Genomic DNA, 24215 nt, shown 5'->3' with positions numbered 1-24215 from the left:
ACTCGGACGATTCCTTCTGATGCAGTTGTGGTTGCCATTGGAGCCAGCACCCTCTTCTTCTGTGACCTGAGCTGTGGAGCTATCTTCACTGACTCCAGCATGCCTCTCTGCTCCAGATGACCATCTGCTTTTTCTGCCAGCTTTCGATCTACCTTATAGTCCATTCATCCAATCCATACTTTTTTAATTTCCTGGCAAGAATACTGTGGGAGACACTATCAAAAGCTTTGCTAAAGTCAAGATATATCACGTCCACTGCTGTCCCCATATCCACAGAGCCAGTTATCTCATCATAGAAGGCAATCAGGTTGGTCAGGCATGACTTGCCCTTGGTGAATCCATGCTGACTGTTCCTGATCACCTTCCTCTCCTCCAAGTTCTTCAAAATGGATTCCTTGAGGACTTGCTCCATGATTTTTATTTTTTTTTTTCAGGGACTGAGGTAAGGCTGACTGGCCTGTAGTTCTCTGGAATCTCCTTCTCTTTTTTTAAAATATTAGCACTATATTTGCCTTTTTGCAATCATCCGGGACCTCCCCCAGTCGCCATGAGTGTTCAAAGACAATGGCCAATGGCTCTGCAATCACATCAGCCAACTCCCTCAGCACCCTCGGATGCATTAGATCTGGCCCCATGGAATTGTGTAGGTCCAGCTTTTCTAAATAGTCCTTAACCTGTTCTTTCATTGCTGAGGGCTGCTCACATCCTCCCCATCCTGTGCTGCCCAGTGCAGCAGTCTGGGAGCTGACCGTGTCTGTGAAGACTGAGGCAAAAAAAGCATTGAGTACTTCAGCTTTTTCCACATCTATCACTAGGTTGCCTCCCCCATTCAGTAAGGGTCCCCCATTTTCCCTGACCTGGACCTTGTTGCTAACATACCTGTAGAAACCTTTCTTGTTACCCTTCACATCCCTTGCTATCTGCAACTCCAGTTTTGCTTTGGCCTTCCTTATTACAGCCCTGCATGTTCGAGCAATATTTTTATACTCCTCCCTAGTCATCTATCCAAGTTTCCACTTGTAAGCTTCCTTTTTGTGTTTAAGCTCACCAAAGATTTCTCTAAGCCAAGCTGGTTGCCTGCAATATTTGCTATTCTTCCTGAACTCTCAATAAAGATTCTTTAAAATACAGCCAGCTCTCCTGGACTCCTTTCCCCCTCGTATTAGCCTCCCAGGGGATCCTGCCCATCAGTTCCCTGAGGGAGTCAGTCTGTTTTTCTGAAGTCCAGGGTCTGTATTCTGCTACTCTTTTCTTCCTTTTATCAGGATCCTGAACTCAACCATCTCATGGTCACTGCTGCCCAGATTGCCACCCATTTCTACTTCTCCTACCAATTCTTCCCTGTTTGTGAGCAGCAGGTCAAGAGGAGCATGGCCCCTAGCTGGTTCTTCCAGCACTTGCACCAGGAAGTTGTCCCTCAGCACTCTCCAAAATCTTCCTGGATTGTGTCTGCACCAGTTGTTCCTCTGGATCTGCACAACCCCTCAGGTTCTTCTTTTGACCCTATGGGAGCTCCCTGGTGTGCATGCACCCCACGCATCTTTGATCAGAGAGATTCATTAGTAGTGTGTGTTCAGACTGCGCATGCACTGATGATAACTTCGTGCTCCAGACTGAGCTGCATGGGCAAATCGCCTCTGTTCCTTCTCAACTGCCTCAGCTTGAGACGGAGCTTAGTGTGTCGTCTTTGTGAATGCCTCAGCTGCTTGCAGAGTTTGTTCTCCTTAGTTTATTTAGTAGTAGTTAGCTACCTGCTGCTGAAAAGGTTTGTTTTATTTCCTCTGTGAAAATCTTCCATGTGAGGGACATGCCTGATTCACTGGGGTTTAAATGTTGCCTCGCATGTAAAGAGGCTATCCTGGTCAGTGATGGATGCTCTCATATGTTTACTGCCTGGAAGAGTCGCACATTCCACAGAAGTGAAACTGGATTTGGCGCTCAAATTCAAGACCTGGAAAAGCTGGAAAATCAAGCTGAACTGTTAATGATGGAGCACTCCCTTTACCACACTTCAGAGCTAGGTCAGGACAGTCACTTGGAGGAGGAGGAGGATGGGTTACTCACCTTGCAGTAACTTGAGTTCTTAGGGGTGTATTACCCCTCTTGTGTAGTGCACTACCCAGCCTCCTTCCCCACTGCCTGGTTTCCCCCTACTGAGAGCTAACAGTAGAGAAGAGCTAAGATGGCAGCAGCCCCCTTATTCCCTCAACGTAGAGCACAAGGAGAGTGTAGGTACATGCATAGACCACATGGACACTCTTAGGGAAAAGTCACTGGTCCTGAGTGCACGTGCAACCTGAAGTAACTGAGTGCACTATGCTCTAGGGACAACACATCTTGAACTCAAGTAACTACAAGGTGAGTAAATCATCCTTCTGTGCTGTTGTGTTAAAATTTACATATTTAAGAAATCAGGATCTATGCAGATGTGGATGCTAGCATCTCCTAAGTTATCCCTTTCTTTTCTTTCAAGGGAAATCTTAAACCAAGTCTGCCTTTCTTTGATCATATGTTAACTACTTCTAGAGTTCAGTTACACCAGACACTTTGGGTTGAATATGTATTTCTTTGGACTGTTTTCTCAAGCCACTTAAAATTTAGTCCTAAATCAGTTTCAAATACTATATTATTGCAGCTCAGACAATTAATACACAATTGCTGCAGATCTTTGACTGTTGTTCAGCGTGAGCATAAGCTGTGCTGATAAGGTTTTAAGAAACCCCTTATGTGCGGGTTGGGCATGTAGGCCAAAACAAAAAGGATAAATAGAAAGCAAGAGTTAGAAAAATTGCAAAATATTGTAACTAACTTTTTGCCTTCCTTCAAGAATAGTGAAGCCTACAAAATATTCATAATATGGGGGGAACACTTGGCCTTACCTTAAAAAAGGGAAAAAAAATTGGTAGTATGCACTTGTACACAACAGCTTTTTTTGAAGAATGAGGGTACCATTGTAAGCAGCAATACGTAGCAATATCTTCAGTAAAATATCACAATTTGACAATTTTACTTCCAAGATTTGACTTAATAAGTTGCTTGTTTTTCTTTTTCAACTTCGTAGCTTCCAGAAAAGCTGCTGAGCAAATATGATTGGATCCAAGAGTGGCAGCTAAGACAGAAACTGGGCAGGAAGATGGGAGAACTAAGTGACGAAATTAAAGACTACTTAATACTTCTAAGGAAGAAGGTTGGATAAATTATATGTTCACTTTCCTTAGTGAGTTACAAATAAGTATGTTTAGCTCTCCACCGATTCAACCTAAATTCTAGTAGAGTAAAATTTATTATTCTAGGAAGGGTAATTACTTAACATATCTGGAATTTATTACACTAATTAAAGGCAATAGAAAACTTCTAAGAATAGAAAATGGAATTTAGAATTATTTAGTATTAGATTAATATTTAAATCTTTGAATTCACCCCTTCCATGTTAAGGCATAGTATTTCTTTGCCTAAAAGCACAAGAAAAGTGGGAAGACTTTAACCTATTCCCGGAGCAGTTTTACCAGGATATTCCTGCCATACAGTTATGGAACTGATCAGACCTTCATGTTATGATGGACATAATACACACATAATGAAGGAGGCAGCTTGAGACAATGTGGGTTGTATTACTGCAACACAGTAAGTGTTGCACTAATCTTGTGCCACAATTCATGTTATATGGCACTACTTGGTAGTGTAGCACTCCTGTGAGGGTGACTCAGCCTTTCACCCTACTTAAGTAGATAATTGTGTTCCGGGGAAGAGCTGTATGCTTTCTGGATGAGACCTCACAAACTGAGGACATTTCTAGTCTTCATGGGCATGGAAAGATCCCTTGTTTCTAAAGAGTTGGAGGTTTGTCCTGGCACTCTGGTCCAATATTTTCCATCTACCCCCTCACTATTGCTGTTGAGCAGTCTACTGGCACTCCACCTAGCTGTTGTTCTCAGTCCCAGGGGTGAAAGGATTTCCTGCATTTATGTAGTACCATGTAAAGTGTTTTTAGAAGCCTTAGAGATGAAAGATGCTATATAAATGTAAAATACCAGAAGGGTGTGAGGAACTATACTGCACCACTACAGTGTGACATTTTTAATGAATTGTCTTGTTTCCTAATTTGTGGGAACTTTTTTACCTCCTTGAATTAGCTGATGCATAGATTTGTCTGTCAACATAAAATTTTATTACTATAAATACATAGTTCTAGGTTCACTCTCACTATTTTGGTTCATGTTTACTGTACATCCTTAGTTAGAGCAGAGGTGTGTTCCCTTTTGGACAAATGCTCTTAGTATCTGAGAGAGAGTGGGATGATGGATGGCTGCAAGCAGTGATAGAATGACTGACTGAATCTTTACATAGCAAAATGATCCTTTACTCCCCTTATCATTTGTGTGTGTTTATGTATGTACATATAGCCGTTATAGCATTGATCATTTGTTATCTAACATTTCCCTAGTGCTGTACTCTTTACAGATTAGCATTTGATTTTTCTTATTACAGTATGGAATCTGCTTACTCCAGGGATTCTCAAACTTCATTGCACCGTGACCCCCTTCTGACAACAAAAATTACTACATGACCCCAGGAGTGGGGACCGAAGCCTGAGTTTGCTGCCCCAGGTTGGGGGGCCCAGAGCCCAAGCGCCACTGCCCTGGGTTGGGGGGGCAGGGTAAAGCCCAAGGGCTTCAGCCTCAGGCAGGGAGCCTGTAACCTGAGCCCTATGGCCTAGGGATGAAGCCCTTGGGCTTCCCCTTCGTCACCAGGCCGCGGGGCTTGGGCTTCACCTTCATCACCAGGTGCCAGCAAGTCTAAGCCAGCCCTGGTGACCCCATTAAAATGGGGTCATGACCCACTTTGGGGTCCCGACCCACAGTTTGAGAACCCCTGGCTTAATAGAATGTTTTAATGGTTCCATTATTCATGTCTTCTGTGTGCATATGTTTATATTTTTATTTTAAACATTTTAAATAGGCACAGATCTACTTCAAATGCTAATATTTGCTTATATGCATATTTATGTAACTTCTGTGAGAATATTAGGAGCAAAATAACTAAAGCACTGTGGGTATTTGAAATGCAGGGAGAATATGAAAATTATAGGTATTGTTACAGCCTATGAAAAGGTATTGTTACAGCCTCTCTCCTATCAGAATCTGTCTCTCCAACTCATTCTTTTTCCCCTTTCTTTTTCTTTCTATTGATCTTGGCCTCATCAGATACTTGTTGCTACAGGAAAAAGAGAGCAGCAGCAGCAGCAGCTACAGCTATAGGAGTATTTAAAATAGATTTTATTATTTTTAAGTTTAAAAAAAAAAAAGCATGAGAGCCCTTTATACATCTAATTCAAAGTAGCTATGCTGAAAATGTGGCAATCTACACTTAAAGAAGGTCCTTCTTTCCTTTTGCAATTATGAATGATATGCTGTCACGTATGTCGATAATCCTATGTTTGCTTTTTATAGTGGGAGAGTATGAGCGAAATGAAAAGTCCTGTAGAGAGACAAGCAGCTTGTGATGAATTGTTTACAAATGAAGAGGAGGAGTACAGTCTCTATGAAGCTGTGAAATTTTTGATGCTGAAGACAGCTATTGAATTATATGATGATGATAAAAAAAGAAAGGAAGTACCAGTGTTCTCATGGCTATTGTTTGCCCGGGATACATCCAGCAACCCCAGTCAGCTAATGAATAACCACTTGAATCAAATAGGTCACACTGGAGGCCTTGAGCAAGTAAGGAGAGCTATTTATGCTTTCTAGTGTACGTGGCAGTTTTCTCGTGTCTAGGACTTTCCTGCTGTGGTAGCAGCAGAACTAACCAGAACACACAAACATTTTCTGAAATGCTTTGGAAATCAGCAAAGCTGTAGCAGCTTAAGTTTGATGTGGTTTGATGCTTGTAAAAAGGTAGCTGCTCAGTAAATGGAATAATAGCAGTACTTGTTCAGGGTCTGTGCTCATAATTGTAACGCCCTGTTTTCTGGAGTGTATAACTCCTGGATAACACATTTTGCTCATATTTTTATACATACAGTTTTTTAGTAAAGTAAATGAAGCATTAGATTAATGTCTTCCATGATTCTCATTGTACCAGAACAGGCCACTACTCTTTAATTATTTAAAATGTTGATTTTAAATGTCAAAATAAAGATAAGTATATATGAAAAGCTAGCAGTACCAAATTAATTACATAAGGGAAACATATATGAAACAAGAACTGCATAATAAATCCATTTTCTGACTGATAGAAATTTTTACTGGTCTTGATTACCTGAAAAAGGCGTAATTCATCCTTGAGGAATTGCAGCTACCTAAATGAGCCATGACTTAATGTATATATCACAAACTGGCTAATGAGGCTATTGGTGTGAAAGGTAGTACAAACATTTAAAAAAAAAAATCAAAAAAAAATCAGGGAGCCTGATCTCAAGACTGGATTCCTTAAATCAGTGGAACTGCCCTCAGAAGTGTAGTTGCAGGATAAAAACCCTAAGTGCAGTGTTCAACTGTGCATGTGTTTCATAATAGCTAAGGACCAGGTCTTGTTCCCATTTAAGTTTTTGTACTAAACTCTCATTGACTAGGTGCTTAGGTTCCACTTTTTTAAGTAAAAGTTGGCTATCACCTGCTTTTAACTTGTTGATTCTACTTGGGGTTCAGCTTTGTCACCGTTACTCACACTGAGTTGAACTTTACTCGGTGACTAATCCTATTGAAATCAATGAGACTGTTCTGATAATAAGTTATGACTAGAACAGGGTATGCCTGGCTCTGTATGAGTTCACAAGACAGGTGGGAAGCAATGATGGGAACCCTTCCTCTGCTACCTCACATCCATGCAGGCAACAGGCCTAATAAGGTTCTTGTACTTGCTGAGCACAAGAACTACAGAGGCTAATGCTGATGACAGTGCTAGTCTCCACTAAATGGGGCGGGAGCAGTGGCCCTAACCTGCATGCAGACACAAATTACCATCAGCCTTGCTCCAACTGGCAGAATTGGCTGGGTGCAGATGTGAGTGGATGCCCGTAGTCCCTTCAAGTGCGGTGGTGGCGCAACACTCATGTTCTTCCTGGCATTTCCTGGGGAAGTACTATGCCTTAGAGCTTTTACTGAGCAACATATGTCTGCACTGCTACTGTTGGGGCACAATTCAACTCTATTCCAGCTATTTGTGCAGTCATGTCCTTGTTTCACTCTGTCAAGGGACATTTAAACTATCTAAAGATGAGGTGGGACACGGATTCTGAATGCATAGGCATTCCCATTTTTTGAAATTGTATTTCATTTATAAAGAGAATGTTACTGCTTTTAACATGTGTCGCACCAGAAACTAAAGTCCTGAAATAATCGAACTTATACAGCACGAGGAGTGTCAAGCAGAGGTTCCCCCTCAGCCTTACAATTCTCTTGTGTAAGTTTAAAAAATAACAGGTATTAAATGCTGCTTTGATATACATTTGCTTTAGTATAACTAAAGTGCTTTAAACAGTTCTTGGTTTTTAAATGTAAGAATTCAGGCTTTGTCCAAGGGGAGTCAAATCTATCCGAACCCCTTGTAATTACATGTCTTAGACTGAGTTCTGAACATCCAGTGCACTTGGACTGACTCCTATCTGTATCAGTGGAGTAAAGGAGCATTCAGTGGTTGGTAGCCTCTGTTCAGGAAATGATACAGGTATAGGTCCACAATTTTCAATCATGAATGCTTAAAGTTAGGTACCTTAAGCACTGAAATAAGTGGCATTATTTCTTTTGAAAGCCTTGAACACACACAGCTCTCATTTTGAAATGAAGTAGCTTGATTTTCAAACATTCAAACAAAGAATTTCACTGCATTAAGTACTTGAGATTAAAATTTTTGGCTATACTGTGTAATGAGCACACAGTGTGAAATTGTTGTGTGCTTGAGCCCTGAGGATGGCCTGTCCGTAGGATGGGATTTCAGCAAATTTCCCCATGCAAGGGAATCTCAGTATCTGAGCTTTGTTCTCCATTTTAAGGGTGATCTTATACAGAATAACACTCCTGAAAAATACCCATTAGTATTATGCATTACATTCTAATTGATATATATTTTTTTCCCATCCTAGGTGGAAATGTTTCTTCTTGCATATGCTCTGCAGCATACCATCAGAGTTTATCGATTGTATAAATACAGCACTGATGAATTCATCACACTTTATCCCAATGACCCAGAGGCCGACTGGCCCGTGGTGACTCTTATAACTGAAGATGACAGACATTATAATATTCCAGTCAGAATGTGTGAAGAGACTAGTTTGTAAATGAGATTTTGGCAGATTTATAAATTTGATATCCAAATCTGACCTGGACGTTAAATTTCCAACACTATTTTGAAATAAAGTCATGATGAGATTTACATGATGAAACCTACAGTACTTTGGATCTCGAGTTAAAGGTTTGAACTGAAATTCCAAATAGGATCTTTGTAGTGGGCTGACTTGGGGCTAACAGGCCTAGTGGGCATGCCATGACTCAACAGTCCCCAAAGTCCTGAGATGGCCTTGCTTGGACGGTCCATGGGCATGGTGGCTGAGTTACGGTCCGTTGTTCCCTGGTACTCTGGATTCTCCAGACCAGGGGAGGGGAGAAGGTAGAAAGACCTTGGCCCTCCCCCTCCACCCAGCCCAAAGGGAAAGGGGAGAGGAGCGTCTCTTGCTGATACACCCAGACCAGCTTCCTCTGGGCCCCGTTCTCTCTTCAGTTTGGAGGATGATTGCAGCACTCTGCCCCCTCCCAGAGGAGAGTTCCCCATAAGTCTCAGCAGTTCAGATAGTCAAACAGGTAGCTCACTTCTCAGTGTTCAGATATTCTCCCTTGTCAGGGAGCAGGGGAGGAAAAAGGGTCAGGCCCCCAGCCTCCCAGTTAGGTCTTACCCACAGTCCAGACCCTTCTCCTGTGGTTTGCTCTGTCCGAGAAGCTGCAAACTGGCTTCCTCCATGCAGACAGCCTCTCCTTCATTCTTCCCCCGCTTGACTGTCAGAGCATGCTCTGCAGCTGTTGAGAGGCAGGGCCTGGTGGGCCCTATTCTGCTCCTTCACTCCCTTAGCCTTTTTGTGGGGTCTGTAAACCCCATCACAACCTCCCTTTAAAGAATACCTGATTGGGAAATAAAGTTGGTCTAACACTGTTGCTTTGTGTAAATGAATTTTCATGGCGCTCTCTGGAACAAATCTCTGAAATGGATTATGTGTAATAGAATATAAAATGTGTAAACTAAGGAGCAGGTATGATGGAAATTAAGATTCTCTCCCCTCCTCTTCCTCCTCCCTCTTCTCCTCTCCCCCCTCCCCCAAAAAAGGCCCTTTAGAGAGACTTGATAATTGGGGTTTACAGAGTAGTTAGCCTGGAGGTCAACAGTTTGGATCCAACTCAACTCTCTATTGTCTGAAAGTCATTAACATGTGGTGGCATTTTGGGAGAGTACATGAAATAAACTAGTGTCAATCCAGTTCCTAGTGTCCACATGCCCATATCACAAAAGCTGTTATCATAATTGGCATATTTATGGGAAGCCTCAGTGAAGGGGCTAAGGATTTGAATGGATCTGGAGATTGCACTAGAAACCTGGCTAGGGTTGAGCCAAATGGGCATGCAATGTGAATCTAGCCCTACTGCTGCCTCTGTTTTGTTTTTTTTTCTCCTGAGGGCCAGCCATTCTTCAGGGCTTTCAATCTGGCACCCTTCACAAGTGGTTTTAAAAAAATAAACCGGAATAGCAACCCTGCAATGTGGTCATAGTTACAGGATTTTCTGTCATAGCCATATGAATTGGTTTAAAGCTGAAATGTGGCATGCAAATGATCAGAATAGAAGTAAAAATTACTTTAAATGGAATGCAAACCATCAGTGGTGGTTGAGGATCTGTCCCCTTCTAGGAAGCACTTTTTACCTAATAGGATTGGACCTGTTACGCTGATTTTTATTTAAAGGTGCCCTAAAAAAAGGAATGTAGAAAATTTGGTTGTGCTGTTCCATTTGAATTATCTTTTAAACTTACCTTGCATGTTTAGTCCATAATTGCTTTTTGAAAACAGCCTGATGATAAATCCTCAGTTTACATGGGATTTAAGGGTGTTTTAAATGGTGAAGGCCAACTTCAGTTGTCAGTTATTTCTGATTTTTCATCTGCATAAAGAGAGGTAGAATCTGGCCCCCAGTTCTTAACTAGTGTCTGAAGTAGTTACTGTGGGTTTTTTTCCGTGTAGTGTTTACGGGCTTCTGGATATTCTGAGTGTAGTGTGCTTACTACAATATACAGTATATATTGACCACACTTCGATATCGCACACTAGCAATAAATAATGGCTCTATCTTTGTTATATCTATAATGAAAATTATTAGCAGGATTTGTGTTAGATGGTTCCTGGAAGCTGCAAGGGCAGAGCATAACAAACATTGTGATAAAGAATATGTTGAGATCAAACAAGGTTTAAGGCTTGTTGCAGTTTCTATCAGTTTACTAGTGGCATGGGAATAACCAAGAAATTGCCTGAAAAGTTACTGATATAAATGAAAAGTTTACATTAGTTGTTACACTTCACCTGGACTTTGTAATGGGAAAATAGTATACAAGTAGGTTTTTTCTGATTAATTTCTATCTTAAACATTGCTGTCATCTTGTTTTTAAGAAGGTTTATTGTACTTTAGGCTCACACATTTTAGTCTCAACAAAACTTATTACAAATAAATGTTTAGTTATGCAATGTGCAGGCATATTTAGGGTGCAGACTTGCAGCCCTTACTTATGTGAGCAGTCCCGGCGCCTGGAGAGCAACATGTGAAAGTGAGGGTTGTGGCATCAAGCCCAAAAGACTTGCATAATTGATATCCATAAATGGGGTGGAAGCCCGAATTCTGCTAAACACTTGGAATTTGCTTCTGTAGAGGTCAGTGGCAAAACTCCCACTGACATCAGTGGGAACAGGACACTTCAGGATATTCAGAGAATAGAAACGGCCTTGCATGTTACACTCGTGAAAATATTTTAATGCAAAAAACTCAGTTTTCAACTACATTGTATACATATGTTCAACTAAACATCTATTTCAAATATATTGGATTTAATATTGACTGCCTGTGTTTCCTTTTATCTGCTAATCCAGAATGTACAGTTATTCGCTTTCAGACCCTTATATTTTCTCCTATACTTTGCTGAACAAGCCTACAGTGTGGTGGATTCCACCTCAGTGGAGACAATAAATGAAGAAACTAAGGCCTGGTCTACACTAGGAGTTTATGTCGAATTTAGCAGCGTTAATTCGACTTAACCGTGCACCCGTCCACACCAGGAAGCTAATTAGTTCGACCTAGAGGGCTCTTTAGTTCGAATTCTATACTCCTCCCCGAGGAGGGGAGTAGCGCTAAATTCGACATGGCCATGTCGAATTAGGCTAGGTGTGGACGGAAATCGACCTTAGTAGCTCCGGGAGCTATCCCACAGTGCACCACTCTGACGCTCCGGACAGCAGTCCGAGCTTGGATGTTCTGACTAGCCACACAGGAAATGCCCAGGGAAAATTTGACACGCTCCGGCGCCTTGTGGATGTTCTGCAGGACCGCAGGCAGGAGGACAGAGTCCCCCTGCACTGTATCTGCAACCGCCCTCCCCCGCCACAAAGTCCCAAACCCCCCTCACCCAAAGTGACAAGGAGGAGGGGCGACAGAGGCTGTGAAAACTGTCACTGCACCCCTGCAGAGTGCACAAATACAAGAAGGCTCTCATTCCCTAAATGTTGAGAAGTCCTTCCCTTCTTGGCTCACCGAAGCCCCAGTCCCAGTTTCATCCCCTAACTGTGTAGCTGATTATTAAAAGTAGTTTGCTGTTAATTACTATTTCCGTCAAGTTTTTCTACAGAAGACTGTCTGTGAAGGGGGGGGGGGGGAAGGGGGTTGTTAATTGCATAGGACAGTCACCTTTACCAGGGTACAGACACGGAGGCAGGATCAACAGCAGGTCACACAGTGCAGTCAGTAGGCACCCTGCTTGGTCTGGGAGGTGTTTTCCATGTTCTGTGTGGGTGGGGGGTACGTGACTTTGTGCAATGGGAGGGCGGTTACAGAACTTATGCCCGCGGTCCTTGTCCCGGACCACAGAGCCACGCAGCAGGGGAATCTTTAACCGTCCTCCCCTGCCACAAGGTCACGTAGCCCCCGCACACAGAGTCCCGAAAAGGAGGGATGGCAGGCTCCGTTGAAACAACCAGTCCGGCACTGCAGACCGCTCTAGGAGCAGGAGCCTATCATTCCTCAAGTGTAGAAGCGGTGTTAACATCACTGCACACCCTACCCACCACAGTCTGCGTCCCTGTTTCAACCCTTTAACGCGAATTCATTAATAAAGAAAACATTGTTAATTAACAATGTTCCATTAACTTTATTTTTAAACGTGTGTTGGAAGGGGGGAAACATGGTGAACGGGGTATGTAACCGCAGAAGAAAGTCAACAGTAACTGAAGCAGGGGCAGGTTCAGCTTCTCTGTAAAGAAACTGAAGTGTCACAGGTTACCCTGCTCCCTGAGGAACCTAGCTTTCAAAGCCACCCGGATGCACAGCGCTTCCCGCTGGGCTCTTCTAATTGCACGGCTGTCTGGCTGAGCGTAATCAGCAGCCAGGCGATTTGCCTCAACCTCCCATCCCGCCATAAAGGTCTCCCCCTTGCTCTCTCAGAGATTGTGGAGCACACAGCAAGCTGCAATAACAATGGGGATATTGGTTTTGCTGAGATCCGAGCGAGTTGGTAAGCTCCTCCATCTCCCCTTGAGACGTCCGAAAGCACGTTGAATGATGACAGTTACCCAAGACCACCCTCGACACATTTTTCCCCCCAGCATGCACTGTGGGGAAATCCCAGAATTCAAATGGGCAGCGGGGACTGCGGGAACTGTGGGATAGCTTCCCACAGTGCACCGCTTCCAATGTTGACGCTTGCCCCGTTAGTGTGGACTCACAAAGTCGAATTAGTGTCCTTAGTGTGGACTCACAAATTCGAATTTGTAAGGTCGATTCCACAAATTCGAATTAAGTTAAATCGAACTAATCTGGTAGTGTAGACATACCCTAACATCCAGTTACTCTTGTTCCCTTGAGTATTCTTCAGTGGGTGCCTACCCATGTCAGCAACAGCTGTTCTGAGTGAAGATTGCAGGGTTAGGCCCTTAGGTGGCAACAGTTAAAATACTGAAACTGGAACATGGTGGAAAATACAGCAGATTTAGCTAGTTATCCAGCTACCTAACTAGGTACTTTACTTACATGACTCCTATTAGTGTAGTATCTGAGCACCTAGGTAGTAGAGATGAGAACTTTGCAGTTTGGTGTCTGTTTTTTGTAGTTCCCACATAGTCTGTGCATTTCTCCCCTCTAGTCTTACTACTTGTTACCTGTCTTTTGTGTTATGCGCAATTGAAAAATTTGAAACTTTTCAGTGGTGGGACCATCTCTCTATTTTACTTGAAGCAGCTAGCACAGGAGTCAGCAACCTTTCAGCAGTGGTGTGCCGAGTCTTCATGTATATACTCTAATTTAAGGTTTCGTGTGCTGGTAATACATTTGAACGTTTTTTAGAAGGTCTCTTTAAGTCTATAATATATAACCAAACTACTGTTATATGTAAAGTAAACAAGGTTTTCAAAATGTTTCAGAAGCTTTATTTAAAATTAAATTAAAATGCAGATCTTATTAGTTTAGTGTGATCCTTGCCCTTGCTTTTCCTTGCTGAGTTTTCCAGTGTCTGGTGGCAGATATTTAGATACTTTAAGCTGCACGCAGGCTTCTGAGTTATAAGTTGATAACCGGCTGGCAGGAGGTCAGCGGCTGGAACCCCAGATCCGGCAGCTGAGGTGAGTGGAGCTGGCGGCTGGTAGGGCTGAGCAGGGCAGGAAGCCTGGCCAGCAGCGAGTTCCTTCGCTCAGGCCAGCAGCGGGTGCTGAGTGGGGCTGTAGTGGGAACCCCAGAGCGGCGGCGGGCTGAGCAACTCAGCCCACTGCTGCTCTGGGGTTTCCACCACCGGCTCCTTGCCAGCTGGGGTCTCAGCCCGCTGCCAGCCTGGGGTTCCTTCCTCCAGGCTGGCAGTGGGTGCTGAGTGGGACCTCGGCTGGCAAGGGGCCAGCAGCGGGAACCCCAGAGCGGCGGAGGGCTGAGCGGCTCAGCCCGCCCCGTGTGCCATCAAAAATCAGCTCGCGTGCCGTAGGTTGCTGACCCCTGAGCTAGCACACTTCTGGGTGCTGAATAAAAATATATATTGGCCTGATTCTGCTCCCATTTAGTCAATGCCAAAGTACACATTGATTTGAGTATTTATTCCTAGTTTCTTTTTAAAATGCGTAAATCTATATTTGTCAATAGAGAACAAAGGTAACAACGCAGCTCTTTAGTGCATAAAAGTGCTTAATAAAAGAGAAAATGTAGGTGGGGTGATCTTTAAATTCTGACCTCAGCACTTGAGTGGGTGCTAGCTGTGAAAGCTTCACGACATGGTATCTCTAGAGCAGTGGTTTCCAAACTTTAACAAGCTGTGAACCCCTTTCACTAAAATGTCAAGTCTCACGAACCCCCTCCTAAAAATGAATATTTCCAGGGATTTTTCTCCTTTAGCTGAGTATAAATTATAAAAGCAGTGATCTTGGAAATATAAAATTTGTTTTTATGACATGCTTATTACACACTATCATTACACTATTTTTATTACATTATGAAAATGGCAGTACTCTTCCAAGATCTCACTTCCATAGCTTTGAATAAGCCTGTTATAAGACAAGGTGCCTGTGTTTCATCAAGGAGTATCAGATATGAAACCGCATGAAGGTATTTAAGAAGCCAACTCAAATCATTCCTCCTACACAAGCATTCAGGTCTCGAGCAGTCCAGGCAAACAACGCATGTTACAACAAAGCTTAAACTTATTCTTTGTAATAATTTTAAAAACAATACTAGCTGCCTATTTAATTTTAAAAACAGCAAAAAATATCCAGCTCCCTTTCCATTTCTTATAAGGAGTCTTGAAGTTTAAATCTCCTGAGTGTGATAGAGATCTGCTTAGCTCTTGGAAATCCAGAGGCTCTGGGCTGCTGGCCCCATGCTGCCCGGGGTCCCTAGAGACAGCTCTGTCTGCCATTAGGAAATTTTTTTCCCCGAGAACCCCCTGTAACACTTAGCAAACCCCCAGGGGTTCACAAACTCCAGTTTGGGAACTACTGCTCTAGAGCATAATTGAATTATTTCATTTTCATCCTTTGTTATATTAAGGAGGCTAAACCCATTCTAAATCTATTGTATGAGTGTCTCCGTTTCTTGTGATACCATAGGTTTTAGGTTGAGTCTAATCTAGGAGATTGCAAAAACAATTGACAGTATATTTTTGCCTTGTCTACATCTCTTTCCCAGATTAGATGGAAAATCTTAATCTGAAAAAATCGTTCCTGGCCCAAAAACCTAAGACTTGCTAAATGTGAGTTCTGATCTGACATTGGTTTAGTGAATTAGTTAAAATCTGTTACTCTGAGCAAATGTAGTGGAGCGTCGCTTATCTTAATTTTAACTGTTTTACTAATACACACACTGATTCAGAGTGTATTAAGGAATAATAGTATGGCGTTAAGGGTTGCCTAAATACCTGAACTCGGTGTTCAAAACAGCTTCCCTTTTGTGCTTCACTTCCACTGAAAATGTCCACTTATGAATGGCCTTTACTACTACTTAAACATTCAAATAGTGTAACTCCAGGATTTCCAGTTTGTTTTTGTTTGCTTTGAGGGGAAGAAAGGGGACTAAAATGGGCCAATTAAGGTTCCTGGTGGACTAGGACTTTTTCACTCATATTTTACGTCAGTGAGTGATGTAGGTCAAGATTTGTTACCAGTGGTGCACCTTCAGCAGATAAGGAAGGTCTTAAGTGCAGAGCAACTCTTGTAGTTCTGCTACACATTGAAGCCCAAGGGGATACAGTATGTGTAGGACTATGCAGATCCTCTGTCCAAAAGGAAGTGCTTAAAGTACTCTGGGGAAAAAAATGGGGGGAGGGTTCTGTCAGAATCTGCGAGCAGTAGCTTGGCAAGACTGTTTAAAGTGCATCCCTCAGTGACCCAGCTCAATTTTTAAATGGTTTATATTTTGGGGTGGTCGGTTGCTGCATCTTGCTCGCCTCCTCCCTCATAGATACTAAGCACTGCCAACCCCCCTTACTGCATTGAACAACAGGATAGACTGCAGCAGCTACTGCACTTATACTCTGCCCTGCAACTGTGGCATTGGGGGAGAAAAAAAGATTGTTCCCCTCTACCTCCCACCCTCAGTCTGTGGAGAGCTGCACAAAAAGCATTAACTTTGGCTTTGCAAAGGAGACAAGGAATTAGGGAGTAGGTACAGGCTCACCAGACAGTCAGTTAGCTTTTACTGATTGCCAGCAGATGTCACTGTAGGCGAGAGAGAGAGAGCGAATGGAAAGTTTTACAGCTTTATTTTGCCCTGTTCATTCATTGATTCCAGCGTGACGCTGTGGCCAAAAAAGCTGATGTGATCCTGGGATGGGAATCTTGAGTAGTGAGTACTTCTGTTTGGCTCTGGTGCGACCACTGCTGGAATGTGCCGTCCAGTTCTGGTGCCCATAATTCAAGAAGGCTGTTGATAGATTGCAGAGGGTTCAGAGAAGAGCCACAAGAATGATGAAAGAATTAGAAAATATGTCTTGGAGTGATGTGTATTGAGCTTGATTACAGTCTCTGTGTAGCTACATGGGGAACAAATATATAATTAATGGCCTTTTCAATCTAGAAGAGGAATGGCTGGAAGTTGAAGCTGGACAAATTTGACACTGGAAATGAGGCATAAAGTTTTAACAGGTTACTTAACCATTGGATCAATATACCTTGGGTTGTGGTGGATTCTCCATCACTGACAATTTTTCAGTTAAGATTGGGTGTTTTTCTAAAAGATGTGTTCTAGGAATTATGCTGGGGTAGTGCTATGGCCTGTGTTATAAATGAGGTCTCACTGAATGATCATAGTGGTCCCTCTGGTATGTTGCATATGTTGCTGTTTCCAGTTATCATATAAATCTTCTGTCATTTAAACTAACACATTAAAATTAACTGAAAATAACGCCTTCTTTAGGTCCAGTGCCATAGCCTTTATTTAATACAATTCTCCCCACTAGTTACAGTGGGCAGGTTTGCCTCAGTAAGAACTGAAGAACCAGGCCTTTCCTCTGTTTCTGAACATTACCCTTTTTGCTATAAAATGTGGTTTCGTGTAGAAGGCTAAGAGAAATAGTTTAAAAAAAAAATCTGCAGCATGTGTCTGCTATTTTTGATAATACAGTCAATGTTGAGGGCCATGTGAGAGCCTGAATTGTTGTCTCCCCCCTCCCTCCCCAACCTTTTCTGGGATTTCTCTTCTGAAGTGGACGCCACTTCCCAGCATTTAGACAGTGCTAAATTTGAGTGTTTACTCCAGTGAATGAGGTGGTTGAGTTGAAGGGGACTCTGAGTGAGGAATTCCTCCTTGCTGGCTTTTTGTCTGCTTCATGTCTCTGAGGTGAGGTGATTGGCTCAGAAGTGGGTATGACTGGACCAAAGGAGCATACTCTCTTTTTTGTGGTGTATAGCCAAGCAGGAATTGATATGGTATAACTGCTTCTGTCCAGCTGTCACCTGAGCCAGCACTTGGAGTGGACACATTTTACGTAGCTGTGGGCAGGAGAGCTGGCAGCAAAACAGCTAGTAAGAGAACACTACTGCCATGGTTGGTTAATGGTGTTGAAAAGAGGGATGGTACATTAAAGGGTTAATCCTTTATTTTTCTGCAAGTGCCTTCTACATGTTTCCACAAACCCTTGCTAGACCAGGAAAAGGCTCTCTGAGATAAATAGGCCCAGCTGTTGTCGTCTTCCTTACCACAGCCTGATTTTTTTTTTTTTTTTTGGTCATGGAAGCCACAGGGAAGAAAGAAGAGCCTGAATCTAACTGAAGCTAGGCATTCAACATTCCCTCTTCTATTTCTCAAGCATGTCACCCCCTGCTAGCCAGAACACATCTCCTCAAAGAGAAGAGGGGTGGCAGCCTCCCCATGCCTACTCTAAAATGGATCCTTGACTTCTTGAGGAGGAGGCTAGTAACTAACTCTGCTCCCCCAGTGAGGGCACAAGGAGGAGGATGGAAATGATTTTTTTTAAAGAATCAGTTGAATTTAGTGTGTATCCTCTAAGACAGAGGGCAGTGCTGGTGCAAATGGAAGCTGCATCAGACAAAAGAGAAGTTGACCCATATGAGGCGAGCAGGAAAACAGTGTTTCCTCTTCTGCTGGGTATGGCTAGGGAGTTTTCAGAACATGTGAAACTGATTGATCGAGCAAGATGTACAGAATATTTTCTGATGGGATAAGAGGTTGTCAGTACTGTTGATATTCAGCCTGCTCAACCACACACGTGACAGCCCTTTAAGGGAGCTGCTGCTGCTGCCCAGATATTACTGGGATCATCTGTTTAAGCAGGATCATGTTGGAAAATACAGACCCAGGAGGGGTCAAGAAGAGTCATGTAGCTAGTAGGATTATATGAGGGAAGCCAGTAGCTCAGTTAAGAGATAAGGGAGTGACTACAGAGAAGGAAGGCCTGAGGAGTTGTTCAGCATTAGTGTGCTAGGGAAATGAGCACTGGGAATGAGCTGTCCATATAGAAAACAGCTGAGAAAGGGCCAATGAGGAGGCTTGGCCTGGATACAGGTGAAGACTGAGGAGGTATTGCTAGGCTGAGGAAGCTACATAAAGGTGGCATAGGAAATGGCCCTGGGAAACAAGGTCAGGGCAAAGTGGGAAGTTAAGGCTGGGCAATCTACCTACAACAGAGGGTAGGCATAGGTCTCCCTATGCTACTGCCCCAGGAGATGGTATAGTTACCTTGTTGGTGTTTGGAGCCCAGGAGGTCTGGAAGCTGAGGCTCACAGAAGGGCTAAAGCCTCCATTGAAGAGAACAGACCATAGAGGCAGAGCTATGCTCTGAAAAGAGTATGAGGGAAAAGACTGTTTATTTGAATTTCCATTATTTTACGTTCTGGAAAGGTGAATTTCCATTTCAGTGCTGTGACTCACTGGACACCTACAATGGCCTGTCAGCCTGGGAGAAAGGCCTAGACGGATGCAAAGCAGTAGGGAAACTGAAGGAGCAGTGTCCTGAGAGGTAAGAACTTGTTACACACACCATGGTTCTTAACATCTTTCAATGCCTTGAATTCATGAGTTTAAAAACCAAACCAAAACCACACATGAGTGAGAGAAAGTAGCATCATTCTTCAGGGCATTTAATCCCCCTTCCCCTGGTTTCTCTGACACAGCAGAGATTGCAGTGCCCAAACCTGAGACTGGATTTACTCTGTCATGTTACACCTGTGTTGACTTCTCAAATCTATCAGTGTAGTAACTTGGAGGTAAATCCTAGCAGAATCTAGTCATTCAAGTCACTGTATCATCGGTGTCTTCCAGAAATGATTCTACAGCACAACAATGTGCAAAAGAAAATGATTTATCACAAAACATAGGAACATGGGAAACAGGAATACCAGCCATGCTCTAATTCCTCCAGGATAGTCTTAAATTTAAAATACAGGATTCAGTTCCTGGAAGATCATAGAAACGCAGGGCTGGCAGGGACTTCAAGTCCCAGCCCCCTGCGATGAGGCAGGGCTGAGTAAACCTAAACCATCCCTGACAGGTATTCTTAGACCTCCAATTATGGGGATTCCACAACCTCTCTTGGTAGCCTCCTCCAGAGCTTAATTGCCCATGTTCAGTAAAAGCTGTTTTATCTGGCACTTCACCAACCGGAAAGCTCTCTAAACTGGTATTTCTGATCTTCATTGAAATTCGTTTATAGTCGGGTTGGTGCGGGGCAGCAGCGGCTCGGGAGGGGGCGCTCCTAGGTGGAGGCATAGCAGGTGGCTCTGTGTGGTGCCCCCACCCCACCCTGAGCACTAGCAACGCAGCTCCCATTGGCTGGGACCCATGGCCAATGGGAGCTGTGGGGATGGAGCCTGCGGGCAGAGGCAGCGTGCTGAGGTGCTTGCTGCGCCTCTGCCTAGGAGCAACTGGGACAGGTCGCTGCTTGCAGAGAGCCTCTGGAGGGTGAGCAGCCCCCTGAGCTGGCACCCCCCCACACACACCTCCTCCCATGCCCCAAGCCTCTGCTCCGAGCTGCCTCCTGCACTCAAACTCCCTCCCAGAGCCTGTGCCCTGCACCCCCTACTCCCTCCCCCTTAGTTAACCAGCATTTTTCACATACTGGCATCCCCACGTTTCCCCACATGCTGGATAAAACAGCTTTTACTGTAGTTAGAAAGTTCCTAATATCTAATTGAAATCTCCCTTGCTACAGATTAAGCCCATTACTTCTTGTCCTACCTTCAGTGCCCACCATCCTCTTTATAACAGCCATCAACATACTTGGAGACTGTTATCTGGTCCTGCCCATATCTCCACCTTGGGCCTTGTTTTCTCAAAACTAAACACGCCCAGTCTTTCTAACTTTCTCCATAGATCAGGTTTTCTAAACTTTTTATCATTTTTGTTGCTCTACTCTGGATTCTCTCCAACTTGTCCACACCTTTCCTGGTCTGGCATGCAGAGTCGGACACATTCCTCCAGCTGAGGCCAGAACAGTACCAAGCAGAGGGGGACAATTATCTCCATGTCTTATATACAATATTCCTGTTAATACACCCCAGAATGATGATAGCTTTTTTTGCAACTGTATCACTTTGTTGACTCTCATTCAATTTGTGATCCCCCAATTGCGCCCCAGAGCCTTGTCAGCAGTGCTACCACCTAGCCAGTTATTCCCCATTTTGTTGTGCATTTGAGTTTTCCTTTCTAATGTGACGTACTCTACACTTATCTTTATTGAATTTAATCTTCTTTAATTCAGACCAATTCTCCAATTTGTCAAGATCCTTTTGATTTCTAATCCCATCCTCCAAAGTGCTTGCAACCCCACCCATTTTTGTCATCTGAAAATTTAATAAGCACATTCTCCACTCCTTTATCCAAGTCATGAATGAAAATATTGAATAGTACTGGACCCAAGACTGACCCCTGTGGGGCCCCATTAGCTATGCCCTCTCAGTTTGATAATGAACCATTGATAACTAGTCTTTGAGTATAGTCTTTGAATCAGTTGTGCACCTGCCTTATAGTAATTTCATCTAGATGGCATTTTCCTAGTTTGCTTATGAGAATAGCACGTGATATTCTATCTCAAAAGCCATACTAAAATCAAGATAATCCATGTCTACTACTTTCCCACTATCCAGTAGGCCAGTAACTCTGTCAAAGAAGGAAATTAGTTTGGTTTGGTTTGTTCTTGACACATCTATACTGGCTATTCCTTATAATCCTATTATCCTGTAGGTGCTAACAAATTGTTTAATAATTAGTTCCATTATATTTCCAGACATTGAAGTTAGGCTGACTGGAATTCCTCTTTGTTCCCCGTTTTAAAGATAAGTACTATGTTTGCCCTTCTCCAGTCCTCTGGGACCTCATCCATCCTCTGAGTTCTCAAAGGCAATTGCTAATGGTTCTGAGATTGCTTCAGCTAGTTCCTTAAATACCCTAAGGCAAATTTCATCAGGCCCTCCTGCTGAGTTGAATACATCTAACATATCTAACTATACTTTCACATGTACTTTCCCTATTTTTGGCTTGCATTCCTCCCCCCAACCCCGTTGTTAAAATATTGTGTTGGGTATCTGGTCATCGTTAACCTTTTTATTGAAGACTGAAGCAAAACAAGCATTTAAACACTTCAGCCTTCTTGATGTAAATCTCAGCCCTAAGTATCCTCAATATATAATTACTTCCTTATTCTGAGCATCACATAATCTGATTCCAGAGGTCAGTCAAGCTCAATCTCCATGATATCCTATTTTCTCAGGAAGAATCAAGTTAAGATCTCACCTGTCTTCACTTTGGCACTGTTTGAACCTCTAATCTAGACTTGTATTTCCAGTCAGTTGAAGCTGGCTTGTGTAGTACCAACATTTATATCTAAAGTCAACATACCTTTTCACAAATCTCAAGAAATGGTGCTGTTCTCATTTTGTTCTCACCTGGAACATGCATATGAAATATTTTGTGTTGGGAGAAGTTCAAAAGCTCCCAAAATAACCGAAGCTACTCTCTGCAATTTAGCACTTCAGCATTGTTCCGTAGCATAAATATGTAAGAAAATATAATAATCCTCCATTGCAACATGGATACGATGCTGTGGGCCTCCAATGGGCAGCACTTCAAGAAAAACTAATCTAAAAAGCAACAAAACCCACTGTCCAAGAGTGATTTTCACATTCTGGGCACAGAGAGTGTTAGCACATCTTTCTGCAGTTCTGATGCTAAGTGTGGCCTGGGATCCGCAGGCACCCATAGATGCCTTCTTTTGAGAGGCAAGTGTTCCAGTAAACAGTCTCCAAAGGAGGACCTTCTAAGGCCCTTTCACCCTCTAAAGCATTGTCCTCTACTACTCCACATTGAGGCTTAGTAGAAGTATTGTGCAGAAAAATGGTAATGTATTGTCTGCTCACTTGTGCTTTGAGTAATGTGGGTGGGAGACTTGACATCTAACTCAAAGGATAATGACTCTACTGAGCCTTCTTGTTGGCTTGGGGAGTGGTTCAGACTTTGTATTTATCAAGTTCAATTATTGTGGAGTTTCAAGTGAGATGTTGCAAATTATTAGCAAAACATTGCTAGTTAAAGAAGGTTTTCGCAGCTTTGGAAGAATTCTTCTGGTGGTTTGTCAGATGGGTGGGGTCAACAGCCACAGCAGCTCTTAAAAGCTGTTGAGCTGGCCCTGATATGAAGGGAAGAAGAATGGTGGGCTATTTTTTATACATTGACTTTTTAACAGGAGGAAAAATGCTTTTATCTTTGGGGTGAACAAAATAAGTAAGTTGTCCCATATGCTTTCATGTTCATAACTTCTAGGGGCTTTGAGGTACACAGCTGCTCTTGAAAGCTTTTCTGAGGCCTGGGCAGAGCTTTAGGTGCTCATTGACTTCAAATTAGGTATTTGCATCTGGCAGGATCACACCCTTAGCTGGAAAGCAATTGCAAGTGTCTGAGTTGTACTCTATTGGAGATGTTATTTTACTTGCTTGACCCAAACAGGGATACTCTGACATCAGCGGAAGTAACAGATGAAGAAATTAAAAGGAATCAGAATCAAAAGCAAATTGTTTGAACTTTACTCAAAGTAAAATTAGAGTATGAAAGCTATTTGACAATCTTGGAGCACAAATCCAAAAAAGAGGAAAGCATAGATCATTTCTTTAACAATGCAAAAACATACATCTCTGTTAAATACATAAACAGCACTCAATTTTAATGCACTATATACTTTATGCTGACTTTAACAGTCATTTAATAATCAAAGGCTGTACAAATTTATTTTTACCTTGATGGTTTTCTTTAGAGTTAAAGTAAATCCACAATTTGAAGTAAAACAAATAGTATGTGTTTATTAAACTAAAGTGACACTACAACATATGTACAGATTATAGAATCCAATGTTTTTTGTTTTAAAAGAAATCACCTGGATTTCTACAAATGTGACACAAAATGAAGCATGAGGTAACTTTTTCAAATTCTAGGATCCCTGTACCCTGCTTCCAAATGGTGCTCTGACTTGACACCTGCAGTCTTTGGAAAATTGACTTAAGTAGTAATGGGTGGCCATTCACTAAAAATACAACTTGACATGAAGATTATCTGGTCCTGAAAAGCTTCGAGTGCCACCATTGTATGTGAAATACACATCTCCCTAGTTTTGTCAGCTTTAGCCTTCTTTCTATCATGCAGCAGAATTGTAAAAATTCAGCTTTCCCTACAGGTATGTTAAGTGAATTGAACTGGGTCTTATTCATATTGTAGCATCCTCTAAAGTATGGCCTGTTGCCAAATCCCCTGCTTTGCAAAGATGCTCTAAGAACAGAAACTGTATAAATGCCCCCCTCCCTTCCCTCTTGCTTTTGTGAGCAGGAGTGTTCAGCATTAGCAACACGCTTCAGTGAGAAGTTCATTATAACACCCTTAGGGGCCACCCGTTTTTAAAATATTTACTGTGATGAATTTGTCACTAAGCTAAAAACAAGCCAATTTCTGAGAATCCAAAGGCACAATTAGAACACAAGAATGTTTGTTTGTTTATAGGCAGGGCTGTGG

The 24215-nt window shown here is 42.7% G+C and overlaps 1 protein-coding gene across 5 annotated transcripts in view; it reads left to right on the top strand.

Annotated features, from left to right (window-relative positions):
- The window catches only part of OTULIN (OTU deubiquitinase with linear linkage specificity), a 50250-nt gene extending 41870 nt beyond the window's left edge, over positions 1 to 8380 (top strand). For all 5 annotated transcript variants that reach the window (XM_045006126.1, XM_045006128.1, XM_045006131.1 and 2 more), the window contains 3 exons: positions 3062 to 3187; positions 5451 to 5720; positions 8081 to 8380. In XM_045006126.1, coding sequence (XP_044862061.1) covers positions 3062 to 3187; positions 5451 to 5720; positions 8081 to 8275 — 591 coding nt within the window. In that variant the 3' untranslated portion in view covers positions 8276 to 8380. The remainder of the gene's footprint in view (positions 1 to 3061; positions 3188 to 5450; positions 5721 to 8080) is intronic.
- The last annotated feature ends 15835 nt before the right edge of the window (positions 8381 to 24215 follow it).

Source organism: Mauremys mutica, chromosome 2 (genome assembly GCF_020497125.1).
Source record: "Mauremys mutica isolate MM-2020 ecotype Southern chromosome 2, ASM2049712v1, whole genome shotgun sequence".
NCBI lineage: Eukaryota > Metazoa > Chordata > Testudines > Geoemydidae > Mauremys > Mauremys mutica.
This window is presented reverse-complemented; position numbering and strand designations above follow the sequence as displayed.